General features: G+C 41.7%; 3 protein-coding genes across 6 annotated transcripts in view; 2 read left to right on the forward strand and 1 right to left on the reverse strand.

The window, feature by feature from the left end:
* Nucleotides 1-13416, forward strand: part of LOC118422794 (coiled-coil domain-containing protein 174-like) — a 49895-nt gene extending 36479 nt beyond the window's left edge. The window contains exons 9-11 of one of the 4 annotated variants that reach the window (XM_035830557.1): nucleotides 9668-9805; nucleotides 10349-10471; nucleotides 12656-13048. In XM_035830557.1, the coding sequence (XP_035686450.1) occupies nucleotides 9668-9805; nucleotides 10349-10471; nucleotides 12656-12883 (489 nt within the window). In that variant the 3' untranslated portion in view covers nucleotides 12884-13048. Of the gene's footprint in view, nucleotides 1-9667; nucleotides 9806-10348; nucleotides 10472-12655 lie in introns of all 4 variants that reach the window. The other 3 variants (XM_035830555.1, XM_035830554.1, XM_035830553.1) reach the window with 3 other exon arrangements.
* Nucleotides 1399-3556, forward strand: LOC118422797 (ribonucleoside-diphosphate reductase small chain-like). Its single transcript, XM_035830563.1, has one exon. The coding sequence runs from the start codon at nucleotides 2495-2497 to the stop codon at nucleotides 3530-3532; it is 1038 nt and encodes a 345-aa protein (XP_035686456.1). The 5' UTR covers nucleotides 1399-2494; the 3' UTR covers nucleotides 3533-3556.
* Nucleotides 13417-16434: 3018 nt separating the features above from the next.
* LOC118423509 (RNA-binding motif protein, X-linked 2-like) lies at nucleotides 16435-18130 on the reverse strand. Its single transcript, XM_035831678.1, has one exon. It carries the CDS (start codon nucleotides 17948-17950, stop codon nucleotides 16694-16696), a length of 1257 nt encoding a protein of 418 aa, XP_035687571.1. The 5' UTR covers nucleotides 17951-18130; the 3' UTR covers nucleotides 16435-16693.
* Nucleotides 18131-18480: the final 350 nt, after the last annotated feature.

Here is an 18480-nt window from a genome sequence, read left to right on the forward strand (position 1 = left end):
CTCCTTCCGGATAAGAAGCTGCCCGCAGGGCCTAGTTTAATTCGGCCGATCGTTGGCCCAATCGCATAAACAATCCACATCAGCCATTTGCCCAATATGGTCACAGGGACGTTGAGCAACACGGGGCGTCTACTGCTAGTGCACGGAAAAGGGTTTCCTCCGCAGACGGGGCCGGGCCGTGTCAAACGCCACGTTACACGGTCGGCACCAAAACGTGGGTGCCGGCCTGGGTTTCTCGTGCAGCCGCCGATGTTGAAGTAGGCTGTCTCGTCTAGAAAACTTTTTGCCGCAAAAATCGCACTCGTGCGTGGGTGCGGTCGGGTCGTGCTGCTTTTGATGACGCTTAAAACTGTCGAGACGGTTATAGGTTTATAGGTTAGACGGTCGCAGATCTCGCAGAGGTAGGTCGTGGTGTCGTGGGACTTTTGGTGACGGGTGAGACTACGTTTTTGGGCAAAGGTTTTTCCGCACGTTTCACAAGTAAACGCCATGACTAGTTGACTGTACTCTTGATCATTGCTGGGTTCTGAAAGAACATACAAAGCTTTGTTTGAAACGCTGAATTTGTACAACACTCCAGTGCTTTTGTTAGAACGACGACCGCACACTCATCAGTATTCCATGACAAAGAAAGGGGTTCGGTGCTCTTTGTAAACGAACAAAATCGTTTTTTTGCCGGTCGAATACTTGTTTTGGTAGCGGCGAAAACTTTCGGTACAAAACTGTGACACACGTACTGTTACGTTTCAAAGTTGGTAATGACATAGGTAGCATTCGACATAACATAAAGCGTATCACATAATCTAGGGCGTATTTTTTTTACTTAAAGAAATTTACTACAAACATGACACAACAACAACAGCAAGAGTTTTCGTAACGTTCTCACACGAATCCCCTAGTGTCAAACATAACACGATACTCCACACGAAAGCTAAACAAAAATGACCTGGTACAACCTTTGCAACAGTTTTTTTTTTTTTTCAAAACACGTTTTGATTCAAAACACGTTTTGATGCAGAGAAAATACAGTAACATATATTCTAGTTTTACCCGGGTTGCAAACAACTTTTGTCTATTTGAGCGATTCTTCATTCCTTGCTTTGGTCGAACAATAAATTTTGGTTAGAGGGACAAAACTTCACAACCCCGGGTCCTTCTCTCTTGAGACAGTGCCCCAAACTAAAGCGACATGTTAAAACAACGGACAGAAAAGCCGTTTTCCAATACTAGTCTATACGTCCAACAAAGTTGCGTCCACCTAATCGAGCTCTTTGGTCAATATACAAACAACAACACAACCCTCAAAGCATGTATCGGCCTAAAGACTGTTAGCCTCTTTCGGTCTATGGTTGCAAGAGGAAAGACTTAACGAAAACATGATGACAGACTTACCGGGCGATGGCTGTCCAGCTTGCGGAGGTGGCCGGCGCAGAAGAGAGATATCAGTAGAGCCGAGACGTCCTCGCAGTTCCCACGCCGATGGTCAACTAAATTTCGCCCTGGCTCTTAGAGTTTTATAGAGATCTAGAACAATAGGTGGTGTCAGGGGTTTCCCCCACATCCCGGAAAATATGCACGGCGTCTGGGACGAAGCACGAAGACAAAAGGCACAATTATGAGGGTATTGTTTTCGGCGTGGGAACAGATCTTATATTCATTGTCGGCCCTTTCAGCAACTGATGAGTTGGTACCCCCGTAGGGATGTGTACGTGTAACCATGGTGATATCATAACAGAGTTGGTGGGAAAGAAGGCACAATTATCAGGGCATTGTTTTCGGCGTGGGAATAGATCTGTTCGGCCCTTTCAACAACTGATGAGTTGGTACCCCCATAGGGATGTGTACGTGTAACCATGGTGATATCATAACAGAGTTGGTGGGAAAGACGGTAAGTCATCAATCAGTGCCGTTCTCAGAAAGATAAACGCCGCGACCACCCTTAAGACCAGACCACGATCAAAGACGGTTCCCGAATTGAAACAAAAGACGTAAAATAGGCATTGTTTATGCCGTGAGAAGCAACCAACGGTCGGTGGAAATATGCACTCGATGATACCGCAGGGATATGAACTAGAAGGGATGCAGATAAAAAGGATAATCATAACGCTACCGACAAAAGAATAATTCAGAACAACACAATACCTATCGCAATACCTACTCCGGAGCTACTCCGGAGCAAGACGTATAGCGACTCCAAAGCAATGATTCAATGCATGTATGTGCATGGCATATGTTCACACGTGATACTTACCTTTACGTTCAAATAGGTTCATTAGTATGTGACATATAACGATGAAGCCGCCCGGATTATGCGACCCCTTCAGGCTGACCTTTGTTTCACCCCGACTTGAGCTAAGAAATTACGTATCCCCCCTAAACTCTGTATATCTGGACCAATCAGAGTACCGACTCGTCTGAAGCAAATGTAAATATGCAAATACATGGTGACAGACCAGATAAAAGGTCTTCCTTTTTTTGCTAACAGAACCGCCGCATGATGCTTCCAGCGCAGCCACCGAAACCTAACGAGTCCGCACTGAAGGTCTCTGTAGACCGAGAGATGCAGTGTGAGCCCCTACTGCGTGAAAACTCCAGACGCTTCGTCATTTTTCCCATCCAATACCGCGACATCTGGCACATGTACAAGAAGGCCGTAGCATCATTCTGGACAACGGAGGAAGTTGATCTCTCTAAGGACTTGGAGAATTGGGAGAGTCTGAATGACAACGAAAAACACTTTATCAAACACGTCCTGGCGTTTTTTGCAGCTAGTGACGGTATCGTGAATGAAAATCTGGTAGAGAGATTCACCAAAGAGGTGCAGGTGACTGAGGTAAGGTGCTTCTATGGCTTCCAGATTGCCATTGAGAACATTCATTCTGAAATGTACAGTCTCTTAATCGACACCTACGTGAAGGATCCGCATGAGAGAGAGCATCTGTTCAGTGCCATTGAGACCATACCTTGTGTAAAGAAGAAGGCTGACTGGGCCCTTAGATGGAGTGGAGACGAGAAAAGCACTTTTGGGGATCGTGTGGTTGCGTTTGCCGCTGTGGAAGGGATATTTTTCTCCGGGGCCTTCGCAGCAATTTTCTGGTTGAGGAAAAGAGGGCTCATGCCGGGGCTGACTTTCTCTAATGAGCTGATCAGTAGAGACGAGGGTCTGCACGCCGACTTTGCCTGTCTTATGGTCAGCTATCTGATCAATAAGCCTAGTGAGGAGCGCATTCACCAGATTATCGACGATGCTGTTAAGATTGAGCAAGAGTTCCTGACGGAAGCTCTTCCCGTGAGGCTGATTGGGATTAATCAAGACCTGATGAAACAGTACATCGAATTTGTCGCAGATAGGCTGCTGGGGGAACTCATGTGCAGTAAGCTTTACAACAGCGAGAACCCCTTTGACTTCATGGAGAACATTTCTCTGGAGGGAAAGACCAACTTCTTTGAGAAGAGGGTGGGGGAGTACCAGAAGATGGGCGTGATGTCCTCCTCTGAACAGCAAAAGTTCACGTTGGATGCTGACTTTTAAAAGTAGAGAATAAAAGAACGGAAAAAATCAAACGGTCATTGTCATCTTTATTTTATACCACAGAGACTTAGAACCAGGCCAAATAAGGGTATGTCATTCACGATTGGAGAGGGGGAGGTTCATTTGGGGTGGGGTGGGGTTGTCATAGTTACCTTGCTCCGCCTGAATACATAATATCTGACCGACCCCTGACCTGCTCTACCTGAATAAATAATATCTGACCTTTCACTTGCTCCGCCTGAATAAATAATATCTGACCTTTCACTTGCTCCGCCTGAATAAATAATATGTGACCTATGACCTGCTCCGCCTGAATACATAATATCTGACCTTACACTTGCGCCACCTGAATAAATCATATTTGACCTCTGACCTGCTATACCTGAATAAATAATATCGGCAGGCGATGACCTTTGACCTGCACCACCTTGCACCGCCAGAATAATGGGACTCATCCTGTCCCTACTATACTTCTCACCATTTTCACTGTTTCCCTGATCTTCTCTGAATAACTGACACGATGGTCCAGAGTCTGTCTTGTCCCGGAATCCTCACAACTTCTCAGGGCTTTCTTGTACATGGCAGCTGCCTTGGAGAACTGGGATACATCAGAGGTTTTCTTGCCTTTCTCAAGATAGAAATCTCCAAGAGATTTCAAAACCTCAACCTCCAAGAACATATCGCTATTTTCTATTGCGGTCAATAATGTTTCTGTGTAAGTCTCCTGAGTGGAATGCTGAGGTTTTTTGTTACTTCTTTCTAATTTGTCACAAACCTCTGCCACCCTTAAGACATTACTGTCAGCAGTACCCCAGTAGTCTGGTAACAACCACCGGAAGTGTGGAGTGTACCCCTGCAGCAGTTGTCTGGAGAGTTTCTCCATGTAGCCGATACGATGTTCCAGCGTTTGTCCCATGTCCGAATCTTTGCAGCGCAGTAGGGCAGCGGCATACAGGGCAGCAGCCTTGTCAAACTCTGCTGAATCTTTACTGAGCTTGCCTTTCTGAAGATGCAGGTCTTCAAGACTTTTCAAGACTTCTACCTCAATTAAGAGGTCCATACGAACAATGGCTTCTCTCAGTGCCCGCCCATAAATGACTACTTGTTCATGCTGACTCTTGAGGCCCAACTCCAGGTTCTGTAACTTGTCTGCCAGGCTGGTCATGTTGTTGTCACACATGTTGCTACTTTAACTCCAAGCACTGACTGTTGATTAAGATAAATGTATTTGTTAGTCTTGGAGGTAATATGCAAGATTGTAGACCTTTGTAACTCAGTTAGATATACTCAAGTCAGCTGCCTGCATGGAAGCACAAAGGAAAGACTAGCCGACTGCTCAGCCTACCCCTGCGTCAGGGATCCCAGCAGCAGTATAATCAAACATAGGATGATCAAACAAAAATGGATAGTGAGTGAGTGAGTGATTAATATAGGCCATACAGTACTGATTACAAATTAAGAAGTGGGAGGTTAAAAAGAAATATTCAAATCGATCTAAGAACTCTTGATATTATTACCCATTATACACACCTAATCTTCTTGGTACAAGTAATATTTCATTCACTAAACTATTGGTATAGATGTTGAGAAACCTTAACCATTGTGAGGACATGTTTGACAGGAATTATCGGTGTCCTTGAAACGTTTTGTGACAGCATTTATTAGCTTAAAATAACACAAGATGTCTGTGCATGCCCGTAGCCAGGTGGGCTTTGGGGGGTTTGGAATAACCCCCCCACACGATCAAATGTCCGCTTTTTCACGCTCGAAGGTTCACTTTTTCATTTTTTTCCAAAGGCATGATTGATTTGCATTTTTCACTGATAGACATTTCATTCAATCTTAGTGAGTCTATTAGCAAAATTTGCCTCGGAAAGTGCAGGAACTGGCTTTTCAGAGGGTCCAGATTTCAAAATTCCCCCGGACCTCCATTGCAAAGCCTCGCGCCTTTGGTATCGGACATGGTGAAAATATGTTGGGGGAGTCGGCCTCAAAGACTTATGGCAAAAGTCTTGTGTATTTCAATAAAAATTCCATTAAACTTTTGCCCGTCAAAATGCAGGAAATGGCGTTTCAGAGGGTCAATATTTAATTTTTTTTCCGGGGTAGCATGCCCCCGGAACCCCCTAGACAGCTCACGCCTGCGGCGCTCAATGGTCCAACAAGTACTAAAAAGAACCCCCCCCCCCAACCAAAATCCTGGCTACAGGCATGCTGTGCCCTAGGACATTTCCAAAACCATATCCAGTTACTTGTCAATGAGCAACTGCTTTTTGGCGTATCTTATTACCTGGATGTCTAACCTTCATCGACGTGTCTGTTCCCTTGTTATATATGTACCCCAGCAGTTCAGACTCCACAATACACAAGTCATTGCAGACTTCCATAGCCCTGTAACCTGTCAGGATATAAACAAACCTGTATAAATCTCACCTGGATGTCTGAGACTCCACAGCTGTAAACCTGCCTGGGTAGAGACTCGCTCCTTTCTCTCTCTTCTGACAAAAGTTCTAGTTGTTTTTTTTTTCCCTCTGGCTTGTCCTGTACGCCTGCCGGGACTTTTCATGCAGTCATAACTATTTATATCAGGAGTTAGTCTTATGATCGACTCTGTAAACCATGACGTGGTATAATAGATCACTTATTACCTCACGTTTACACCTTTGGTCACTTGGCTCTGTGGTGGCTACACAGTTATGTACATGTAGTTCTCCTATTACATTGTGTACATTGTTGCTCAATGTTGGTACAGCTCAGGAATAGACAAGACTGATATATAATTATATAGCTTTGTGTTGTTTTGTCGAATTCTGTGGTCTAACGCAGTATGGCCTATCCCAATGGTATGATGACTTGTTTACACTCTCACAACACTACTAGTAATTCACAATGAAAGTTAATAGATAAAAGTTTATGATATATCAGTAAAGAAAGGGATCAGGTGACAAGACTCTCTCATGGTTTTATCACATCATGCATTCTGGGAGTAGACTGGATCATTTTGATTTCAATCCAAAGGGTATCCGAGAAGCTGTGATGTTTATTACCTTCGTCGAGAAGGTTATGTTTTGGGTAGCGTTTGTATGTATGTATGTATGTACAAATTGTATGTTACTTTGTAATAATACTTGACTGATGAATCATTCCAACAATAATATGTTATGTTTGCAAAAAAACAAAGAAAGTATATATTTAGTTTAAGATTACATGATAATATTATAAACTAAGGTCAATTATGGTACAGATATCAGCATTGTTCAAAATGTGACTTATTATTCATGGCAAATTTTTTATGGATAATTATATCAAAATTTAAGATATTTTTCTATCCTATATTCTGTTATTTGAACTTGATACATTAACAATTGTTTCTTTATCAGTTTAGACTCTTACATCAAAGCTTTTTAATCCTTGTTTTTGTTTTGCCATAAAGCAGTCACACATGGGTTTACGGAAAAGCCTGGGCCCAGCAGGCTAGCCTGCAGGCTAGCCAGGCCACCCTTTTTGGGCCCCAAGGCTATTGATGGGGTTTGACCCATTAATAGATTTTTAAAAACCTACAACTGGGTAACCGACAATTCCAGTGCATGCAGGGTGCATTGGACAGAAGGCAACAGTTTGGTCATATCTATGGGGGATTGGGGTTCAATGGTTTACAGCAATGAACAATCAACATCAACTACTGTAACTTCAAGGGTTATTAGTACATTTACTTTTCCTTTGACTATACTGGCAGTCATTCCTACAATACTTATAGTGGCTATCAGTAATTGTCCTGCATGAGAGAAACAAATAGCACAAACAATACTAACGTTACACGTCATATTATACACCCCCCTCACATACAATTGACACATATAAACGCATAACGTACATCCATTCCTACATCCATGCTCACTGACACTTGATGTTTGAGACATCTGTTTCAAATTTGATGTTTTGGCAAACAGCCCTATCCTAGAGGACCAACTGTTGTCTTGGGTTACCACTGACCCAGTTTTTCCACAAAGAAATTTCATGTACAAACACACACTCTCATACATGCATGACATCTGTTTTGAATTTGATGTTGTGCGCTATCATTTCCTGACCCATCCTAGTATTCTTTATTTCGCCTAGTACCCCTCCCCTTCAGTCTTAATTTAACATTTCCAGCATTTTCTGTTGTATACTTGGAATTTAATTCATGATCAACTGTTACCTTTCCCCATCCCAGCCCCATCCCACCCACAGCTGGGATTGTCATTGACCCAGTTTTTTATTTAAAAAAAACTTCAGCTGCAGGTCAAACCCCATGCATAGCCTTGGGGCCCAGAAAAGGTAGTCTTTCAGGCTAGCCAGCCCAGCTCCTGGGCCCAGGCTTTTCCGTAAACCCGTCACACATTCTAGCAACTGGATATGATTTTAGATTGATGTAACCTTCATTGACGTACATTGTTTTTGTTTGCTTGTTTGTTAATTGTTACTTGTTAATCCAGCCAGAGGAGTAAGGACTTGATGTCAGCCGACATGATCAGGGAGGAACAGAGACAGAAATGGGAGCAGGAAGAACAGGAGGCCCTGAACAGGCCTGTAGGGCCTGTACACTACCAACAGGTCCGACATAACGGTAGGTAACTATTATACAGGCCTGTTGTTACACTGTACATGTAGTAAGGCCTGTAGGGCCTGTACACTACCAACAGGTTCGACATAACGGTAGGTCACCATTATACAGGCCTGTTGTTACCTGGCCGACTCAACCTGTAGGGCCTGTACGCTACCAACAGGTCCGGCATAACAGTAGGTAACCATTAAATACTGGCCTGTTATTACAGGACCTGGGTCTGTCTGTAGGGCCTGTACACTACCAACAGGTTCGATATATTGGTAGGTAACCATTATACAGGCCTGTTGTTACAGTAGTAAGGCCTGTAATTACAGGCCATGAGTCTGCCTGTAGGGATTGTGCACTACCAACAGGTAGGACATAACAGTAGGCAACTATCATACAGGGCTGTTATTACACTGTACATGTAGTAAGGCCTGTGGGGCCTACATACACTATCGACAGGTTCGACATAACGGTAGGAACCATTATACAGGCCTGTTGTTACAGTAATATTAGGCCTGTACACTACCAACAGGTTCGACATAATGTAACAGTAGGGAACGCATTATACAAGCCTGTTGTTACAGTTAGCCCTGAGCCTGTAGGGCTAATGTACACTATCAGCAAACCCAACATCAACAGTAGCAGTCAACATGTATGATAGTTGGAGACATTGTTCTAGTCATGATAGGCCTAAGTCACATTTCCTTCAGGGCCCGGCTGGGCTATTTGCAGAAACCAAAAATTAAAGTTTATGCCAATTAATATCCACAAAACATGCTGTTGAATCATTTTTGGTATGTTTTGTGTCGTTTTTTATATCATCCTTTTTATTCCCCAAACTACATGTACCCGGTCGGGTCTTTTGTGGAAATGTGACGTTAGCCCTATGTGTAAATGTTGTTATGTTTTGAGAACATAACTTGAAAAGCCTGTTATCTTTTTGTCCCACTATGTTTCAAACAGAGGTGCGAGACATGGGTGTCGGCTACTACGCCTTCTCAAAGGAAGAGACAGAGCGACAGAAACAGATGGAAACCCTCAGTATGCTGCGGGAGGAGGTGGGTATCAGTAACAAGTCTCACTCAACTTGTAGTAGATGTCCCTTTTTCAATCAAACCATTTTGTAGTGATATAGTAATACTAGTAGGTCTTAGATGACAGTGTTGGAATTTGAGAACTGCATACAGAACTGATCATCATTAAATCTAGATTTTAGATATCATTAGACTTGAGCTTTTTATTGCCAGCTCCTCATCTATGATTGTGTATATTTTAAAACAATGTTGCAAAAATGTCTTCTCTTCTTCCAGTTCCATGCCAACTTCATTAATTTGAATACTGTGTCTTAGAGCTTAACATTTGAAATAATCTCCAAGCAGATCCATCAGGGGCAACGGCAATATCCAAAGGGCAGAATACCCAAGATCTGCAAACACTCAATCAGAGTCAGGTAGCCGGAAACACAGCATCTTTCTTCCTAAGAGCAAAGTGCACAAATTACAATTATCTATCAATTTTTCCTCTATTAACACCATGATCAGACCCAGGACCAGAGGGTAAAGAGAGAGAAGTTGAAGGAGAAGAGAAAAGCAGCACTACAGGCCAGGCTGGCTAAGGTGAAGCAGAGGAAGGCAAAGAGATTGAAGGGGGAGGGGGCGAGGTGGAGGATGAAGGTCAAGGTAGGTCAAACTTCCGGATGAACATTGACATAGATTTATGTGTGATTTTGACTTGTAACAATTATACACGTATTAGACCCGTCCAGTAGATACTGTTAATGTGAGTTAAAGGAATACAACTGTAGTGAAATATAAGTAAACTGTTCATTGAACCCCTATTGTGTTCATGGCATAAACTAGAATCATGTAATCCCCATAAACTACATATTTCCCCAGCATACACTATATACATTTCCCCTGCATGATGAATAAAGACTAAACTTTACGTGATTAACACTAAGTACTAAATTTTTGGCTGACGTGTCCGCAGCAATTGATCAAAAGTGACAGGTAACCCGTCTCTATACATGTAATTTGCAAGCTTCCTTTACTGACCTCTTGCAAAGAAATCTGGCTTGGAAAATTTAGTTTACTACATGTATGTCCCAACTCTTCCAAGTGTTGGTTAGGTCAATGTAGAAATTAGTCTTTATTCATAATGTTATTTACAAGCACAGATCAACTTTCATGCTAACTGTTCTTCTTGTTGTGGTGCCCTTGAAGACGGCAGCCCTGACCTTGGTGCTAAAACAGAGGAGGTTCAGAAGGAGCCTGAACCTGAACCTCTGCAGAGGGACGAGACATGGAGACAGTCTGCACCTCTCAGGGAATGGGACAAGGGAAAAGGTACGTACTGCTGTTTTTTTACTCAGTAGACACCATGCAACAAGATTCTATGATCACTTCAAGGTGTTGTGGTCGTTAGACCAAGTTCGACTGTATGAACCCCTGATTTGGGCAAGTCTATGACAAATCTGTGGGACTGAAATTGAAAATGGGAAAACTCAAATGAAGTAGGTAGCGCTAGTTCACCTTTATCCGCTGGTAACCTATAATCGTTGTTTCTAAAAACAAGGTATTTATGGACATCATGTCGACGGTTTAAAACTGTACAATTGTGAAAATGTCGCAATTTGAAACTGCCATCCTTTAGCTTGATGCCCCTAAATGCCCTCTGCTTAGAGACAACGGATATAGGTTACCCTGCGGATAAAGGTGAATTATCGTTACCTCTTCGTCACCAATCTTGAACACATCTTGAGCTGGTTAGATTCAAATTGATGATGAGTTACAAGCCACTGTCAGTGGCTGGACAGGCACTGACAGGGGCATTTCAGACGCAAATCAGCAGAAGACCTCCACTGACAGGCCTGCAATACGTCTGGCAAGTAGAAATCGGGCTCTGCACTGATCTCGGACTGTCTTGACAGGCCTGAAAGTGCTCAGGACTGTCTTGACAGGCCTGAAATACGACTGTCGATGACAGTCCCACCACGCCAATCACAGTCTTGTATTAATTAGGCATCTAGCGAATCAGATACCAGGTCCTTTAATTGGCTGCAGGCCCAGGGAAGTTTGAACTGAGACAGTTAGATTTTTGAGCTCAGCTATAGAGAAAGGACAGCAGGGATATTTACTCTGTATCCAGGTCTCCATCTCTCAGACTAATGCAGCTTGGAAAGGAGATTAATTGCCATAACTATTGTTTGGAAGTACTGTGGATGTGGGGGAAAGTGTACATCATGTTTCTGAGGTAAGATAGTAGTGACAAATGGCCACATTTTGAATTTTGACAATTGTTGGGAGGGGGGCATGGCAGACTGTGCTATAGACTGGGTGCCTTAAACGAATAGGTACAGAAATTAAACCACAATCATGTACATTTGTGTACAGTCAGTTGTATCTTGTTCTTTAAGAGACTTATTTGGTTGTGGTTTCAGAAATTGACATATTATATAAGCATTTTGAAATTGTCAAATCAATGACAGAGGAGGTTGACGATGCCCCATTCTTGTCTATAATGTTTCTGCTTCTGTTACTTTTTGAAGCATTTTGCAGTTGCATAAATTTCTGTACTCTGTTTAGATAGAACCTAGTTAGCCAAAATCTTTCTATTGTTCAGTTTTTGTATAAATGTTACCTCCAAAATCTAGTACATCAGCAGAAGTGTTTTGTTATGTAAGAGCAGATCTACGACTGTCAGCGTCTGTTTTACGACTGTCAGCCTCTGGGAATCCACGACTGTCAGTCATGATTCAACGACTGTTTTACGACTGTTCTACGACTGTCAGCCACTGGGAATTTATGACTGTCAGTCATGATTTAACGACTGTTTCTATGACTGAAAATTTGCATATTTTGTGAATAATTAGTGGCTGATACAGTGCACTGACAGGCCCTGATCAGAGGCAAAACAGTGCTGTCTGACAGCCACTGACAGTGCCATTCCAGGCCTGATAGTTTGTTAAGGGTAGATTCAAATTGATGATGAGTTACAAACTTCATTGTCAATTCTTTTGGGTCTAAAATTGAATTTGATCCCTGGCAAACATCCCGTTGAAACTTCTACTCAAGATTTGAAAACAGTGTTTTCAGGAAAATTGAGTGACATTAGGACTTGTAGGGCTGATGTTGAAAACAACAGTGTATGTCTGAATACCGGGTAGTGAATAGTTGTTAATTGTTCAATTTTGCAGCCTCAAGGATGACTTACTTTTCTTCTTGCCTGGAGCCAAAAATCAAGCAAGATCTGAATTATCACTTTTCCCATCTTGCGTATACACATGGGTTTGCATGGGGAATCCTTTGTTTGCATGGGGGAATTCATGGAATAAAAATTTGGTCTTTCACCGAAAATCACCCCCCCCCCTCCCTCCTAGCATTGAGTTCCCTTTAAATACAGACTGCAGTGTATTTTTACTCTCTCGTATATAAATATGTACAATCACGTTTATATAGAATGCTTTTTTATGTGCATTAAACAACCTGGTTGAAATTCATTCTAATGACAGCATTTTTCTTATCTTTCAGAAAAACATTTTCCATGGATCAAAACAAAGGAAGAACTGGAAGATGAGAGGCCGTCAGAGTTTGCACCACCAAAGGAGTACTACAAATCATCCCCATCCAAACAACAAACTCTTCCACAGAAGCGGAAAGTTTCTTGGAAAAAGAAACCAGCAACTTCCAGTGTTCAAGCTGATGTTAAAACAGATAGAACATCTTCATCATCATCATCATCATCACAAGAAACAATGACGACCCAGCCAACACAACCTTTACAGCCAACACAACCACCCCCACAGCCAACAATGCAATATCCCCCTTTCCCTCCTCCTCCCCCCACAATGCAGGGTGTATTTCCCCCACCATTTATGCAGGGTTGGCCTCCCTACCCTCCACCACCTATGCACTTTGACCCTTCAACTTTACCTGGTAACCCAAACCCATCACCATATGCCGTTGCTTCAAGTTTTGCTACGAATACGACAACCATGGCTGAAACCACACCTCGGACTTCTACTAATTCTGCCTCTCAACACGATACATTGGACAGCGCCCTGTCTTATTTCAGGAAAAATGCAAATTGAGAATACAAGAATGTAACATGATCATAATTGGTAATAATTGTTTACCTAACATAATCATTTGTATCTTACCAATAACATGTAGTGGCTTTCACTACTTTCATTTAATCAAAGGCTCATGCAAGTCAGCTAAGATACATGTACGTAAATAAAGGTTAGGCATTCAGGTAATAAGATACACAGGTAGAAGATTCATGTGCTCAAAAAGCTGGAAACATGTTGGTTGGATCAAGGAGGTCCTTGGTTGGATTCACTTCTAGTACCTTTCATGTGTCAGTGAGGAAAGGTATCGGATACTATCTAAAACATCAGTCCATTTCCAAAATGCATACAGTTGCTTGAGTAACTGTTACCTTACAAAAGATTGTGCATATGTAACATAAATTTTACGTTGAATTGTAATAAACTGAATTGTCACAGAATTCAGTGGTTGGCTTAATGGTTTACTAAGTAAAACTCCTTTAGCTGTCACATGTAAAATGTGACTGCTACTCTTCCAGGACTATCTTTAAATTCAGATGAATTTTGATAAGGGGAGCCAAGGGTAGAAGCTGGTTTTCTCTGTAACTGATATGAGACTAATCTGACATTGTGTTAAACCTATACAATCATGTAGGAAAAAATATGGTGTTGCCGGGGTACCTGACCAACCCTAGCCTTTTTCTATTACAAAGGACATAAAATGTTGTATTTACAAAAAAAAAATTCCAAATTCTCAGACTTTCTCACTTTGTCAGAAAAAGTCAACATCACACTTCAATCTTTGTTCAGTTTTGTAACATACTTAATAATGTAAACCTGACCTCACTTTTTATCCACTCTTGAGAACAAAGTAGTAGTCTGTGACATTTGTCATGGAGGTACCTCACAACTCACTCACTCAACTGGTTACTGCATTTGTGCTGCTACATGTAAGTATGGTACCCAGGCTAATCCATTGCATCCAAGTGGCTCCAAAGTCTCAATCCAGAAGTAGCTGTAGATGGCGTTTTGCATTTGCATGAACTAAACGCTATCTTAGATCATACTTGCGTGTCATTTTCTTAGATTTCTAATATACAGTAAAATTAAATCACACTTAACTTGTACAAAGACAAAGAAGATTGATCTTGGCTGTTCAGTCAATGAAGATTGGCATTTTTTTGCCTTCTCCCAATACATGTATCTGCTTGGATTCACGTCATACTAGTACTGTATTCATGCAGAAAAGAGATGAATGTCTATATAAGGAATTTGAAGGAGGATGGGTGGTGAAGGGGGACACATGGAACTTTGGAGAGAACCAAGTGCAATCTACTCTCCAAGCAGAGGCTAGGCTCCGGCTGTTTTTTAACGTTTGTTTTAGTCGTTTTTATCGGGCTTTCTATTTTTTTTATATCTTAGGCCATGTTGACTTGATTATATGGATGACATCCTCCGGGAACTCCAAAACTGATGCGAGCAAGCGAATAAAAAAAAAGTTTGGCCAAAAAAAAAAGTTGCCTTCAGTATGAAATCAAAGTGGCCAGGAAGGTTGAACATAGGACTAAACACACATAGTATGGTATACCAACAGTTAGGTGTAGGGACCAGTACATCATACGGGTGCAAAACATTTTTTTTCTTCTTGGACCAATCCGAAAAAAACAGACCTGAAAAAAACAACAGAGGAACAGGTTTTGCCAATTACAAAATGGACACACTACGTCGGCAGCCATTTGGGGTCTAACCGGGGGGGGCCAAGAAGACAACAAGAGCGAAGTCAAGTAGAGTTTATAGTCAATTGCACCAAGTTTCTACAGTCAAAGGTACAGAGACAGTTAGCCTTTATTACATGGAGATGGGATTTTAAAATGCAGTGGGAGTCCAATAATCCACCAAACAGATTCCTCTGTAGCAAAATTGACCAATTACCATTGTTTTCAGTATTTCCAATTCTCAAGTTTCCACAGACAATCATGTCCAGGTTCATGTCCGGACCTGGAAATGATCCTGTGGACCTGACTTTTCTGTACTGGTACCTCCCCCAACCTACAATAGATTTTTTTTCTTTCTGTCCTTTCACATCTTATTCTTTGACTTTAGATTCATTTTGGCATTCTATGGCATTAGTTATCTGTTTTTTCTGATACTTTTTTTTCAATCTACGGAATATTTGTGCTCATTCTACAGCTGCTTTACACAATTCATTGTGTGGTCGAAAACTTTCTTTTTTTTTGGAAATGGCCGAAAATTGGTGCGAGCGCGGATGTCATCCATATAATCAAATCAACGTGGCCTTACTGTGTCAAAATTAAACCTGTTTAGCTGGCGTACTTCAAGAAAAATGACAAAATAGAAAGCCCGATAAAAACGACTAAAAAAACAGCCGGAGCCTAACCTCTGCTTGGAGAGTAAGTGCAATCTCCTAAAACAAAGCTCATGAATGATTTTCTTTTTTAGTACTACATGTATGATAATGTCTGGTTATGAAGTCGAGACGTTCCACAGATTCATACACATAAGATTAGACATTCTGGTGATCAATAAATGAAATATGTAAGGTAACAGTAGTTCAAGCAAATGGATAGATTTTGGAAGCAATAGTAGTCCTAATTTGTATTTAATTTTTACATCTTTGTATGCTCCAAATCAATAAAAAATGGTGGTTCTTTTCTTGTCATTCCCTTTGAATTGGAAATCTCTCCAGTTGCTTGAGTAACTGTTTGTCAGTGTTACCTTGGTTCTGCAGATTTCTTCATGCATTAAAAACTACAGTGAAGACAGTACATATGAAGAATCCGTTTTCAAGTTCATTTTTATTTCAACCAGTTCCTTAAGCAATTTTTTGGCAAAAAGAACAATAACTACAATGTACGTATACGAAATTGAATTGATATAACCAAATTACTGCTTTCTTCTTTTGTCTGTTTAACTGATTCATTCTGATTGAGATTTGATACCAACTGGGTAGTCGTAGTACAAAATGTAGTATCCAGTATTTGACTACACCTACATCATGTAATAACATGACAAACACTTGTTAGCGGGGGCAATCATCTACATGAATACATCACAATGGTATAAATACTATAACTGATGTTTTTACATTCATTTGATACAAGTAGCTATAGTAAGTCTACACGTACCTGGAGAAGAACAAAGCAGAAAACAAGGAGAAATTCAATGCATTTCATACTCTTAAAACTTCTGTACAGTTCAACTCAGAATCAGATACACCTGATTGTATCATTAGCGCTCATCATTTTTGTACATAGGAAACCATTAAATGATAATCACAGTTCTAGTCTCACATGAAGTTTACAGCTTGGTTACCACCCTCCATAGTAACTGCTGGCTCAATGTTTTCACTTGCTTACCAGGATGGTTTGTAACCTAAAAGATTGAGCCAGCACTTACTACAGAGGATGGTACCCAGGCTATTGAAAACAACCATAAAATGGTCACAAGAAGTGACATGCCAGTTTTAGGTAAGTACTACTGTTGCACAAACATGTATCAGTCATCTCCTGTCCCGGTACCCTTTATCCCTGCTTTTCTTTCTTTCTTCGTGGCTCTCTCTTTCCTTTCTATCTCTATCCCTCCCTCTCTCCTTATCACGTCCCCCTCTATCCCACGGATCGCTATATGCCGTGGCTTTGCTTTCCTTGTCGTTACTAGTACTCCTGTCACTATGTCGTTCCCTACTACTACTACTACTATCTTGATAACTGTTGCCATCCCTTTCTTTCCTGTTTTGGCCAACAGTTCCTCTAATTTCCCAGCCTCTTTCGTTCCTGTCTTTTTCTCTGTGGTAATTGTAATCGTCTCTACCTTCCCTAGAGTCCTTCTTGTCTCTATCCCGTCTGCTATCCTGGTGATCATATCTTTGACCCTTGTAGTCTTGTCTGTCCTGTGCCTCCCTCCCATCACGTCTGCTTGGAGCACCATCTCTCGAGTCTTGTGAGTACTTCTCTCTTCTGTTGTCTCTTGCGTCTCTGCCAGTGGTTGTACTACTGTCTATCTCACTCCGTCTCTCTTCCCTGTACCCTCCACCTCTGTTTTGTCTGTCCTTCTCCCTGTAATCGTCCCTTTCTTGTTTCACTCCTTCACTCCTTTCTCCTCGGGTCCCACGTGCGTCCGCTAACCTCGCATCGTGTCTGCCCTGCTCCGCTGCTTTATACCCGGGATCGTCTTTTTCTTTCTTCACGCGTACTGGAGGTGACGCGGACTCTCGAGCGCTTCTCGATGCACCCCTTTCTTTGTCTTTGTCCTTCTTTTTCTTCTTCTCTTTCTTCTTTTTCTCCTTCTTTGCTTTCTTCGTTGGTATTTCGTACTCCTCTTCTGAAGCAGACGGCGATGGTGTCCTGGGCGCGACGCCTTCTTGTCGGATCTTCTTCGTGATGTCATCATCTTCTTCGTGTTCTTTCGGTACGCGATAATTGGAGACGTGGTCCACGCGGATGGTCCTACCCTTGATCTTGACACCATTGAAGTTGTCCACAGCTAGGACAGTACTTTTCTGGTTTTCGTAGCAGATAAAAGCAAAGCCTTTTGGCTTACCGGTTTTCTTGTCGCGTACCATGTTGATGTTGACGATTTCACCATACTGGGAGAAGACGCAGAGAACATCGCCCTCCGTTAGCTCATAGGGAAGGCCTCCCACGAAAACCCAGGCACTGTCGCTGTATTGGTCATGCCAGGATTTGCCAGACCCAGAGCTCAGTTCCTGGTCACTCAGTTTTTTGATGGCGTTCACGTTGTACATGTATCCAGACATGTTGGTAGATGTTTCAATTCAGCCAGGAACACCTATACAATATCACACAAATATAGCATTGTCCGTGACACTACAAATGGCTCTTAACACCCATAAATTCACGGCAACAACGACACTGAAACGTCTGTGATTCCCCTTGAAAATGGCGGAATGGAGACAACGCTGGGAGGGCGACGCAACATTTATTTGTTTAACAGCTTTGAAAAAATCACATTACTTGCATAAAAGATAAATATAGTGATAAAAATAAAAATTTCTACTTTCAATTGTTTCTGAAGCATGCAAAAATATTCATCATATTGCGGAATTATGACAAAGGTTTTTTTACAATGTGTATTTTAATGCCTTCAATTGTGAAGGGTTCAGAGGTGATATGCAATTTACAAGCAGATGTAGGATAAATTTTGTGTTTTACTCATTTTTTTCTGCATAGTTTCTTATATCTCTCTAAATGGTAACTTTATCTATGTGTTAATTATAGTTAAGAGAAAGAAATATTGCAGTGGGAAATATATACAAAATGTGTCAAA

This window comes from Branchiostoma floridae, chromosome 9 (assembly GCF_000003815.2).
Source record: "Branchiostoma floridae strain S238N-H82 chromosome 9, Bfl_VNyyK, whole genome shotgun sequence".
NCBI classification, from domain to species: Eukaryota; Metazoa; Chordata; class Leptocardii; order Amphioxiformes; family Branchiostomatidae; genus Branchiostoma; species Branchiostoma floridae.

Excerpts from the sequence above, each read along its gene's own strand:
- LOC118422797 (XM_035830563.1), top strand. The coding sequence starts at position 2,495 with ATGATGCTTCCAGCGCAGCCACCGAAACCTAACGAGTCCGCACTGAAG.
- LOC118423509 (XM_035831678.1), bottom strand. The coding sequence starts at position 17,950 with ATGTCTGGATACATGTACAACGTGAACGCCATCAAAAAACTGAGTGAC.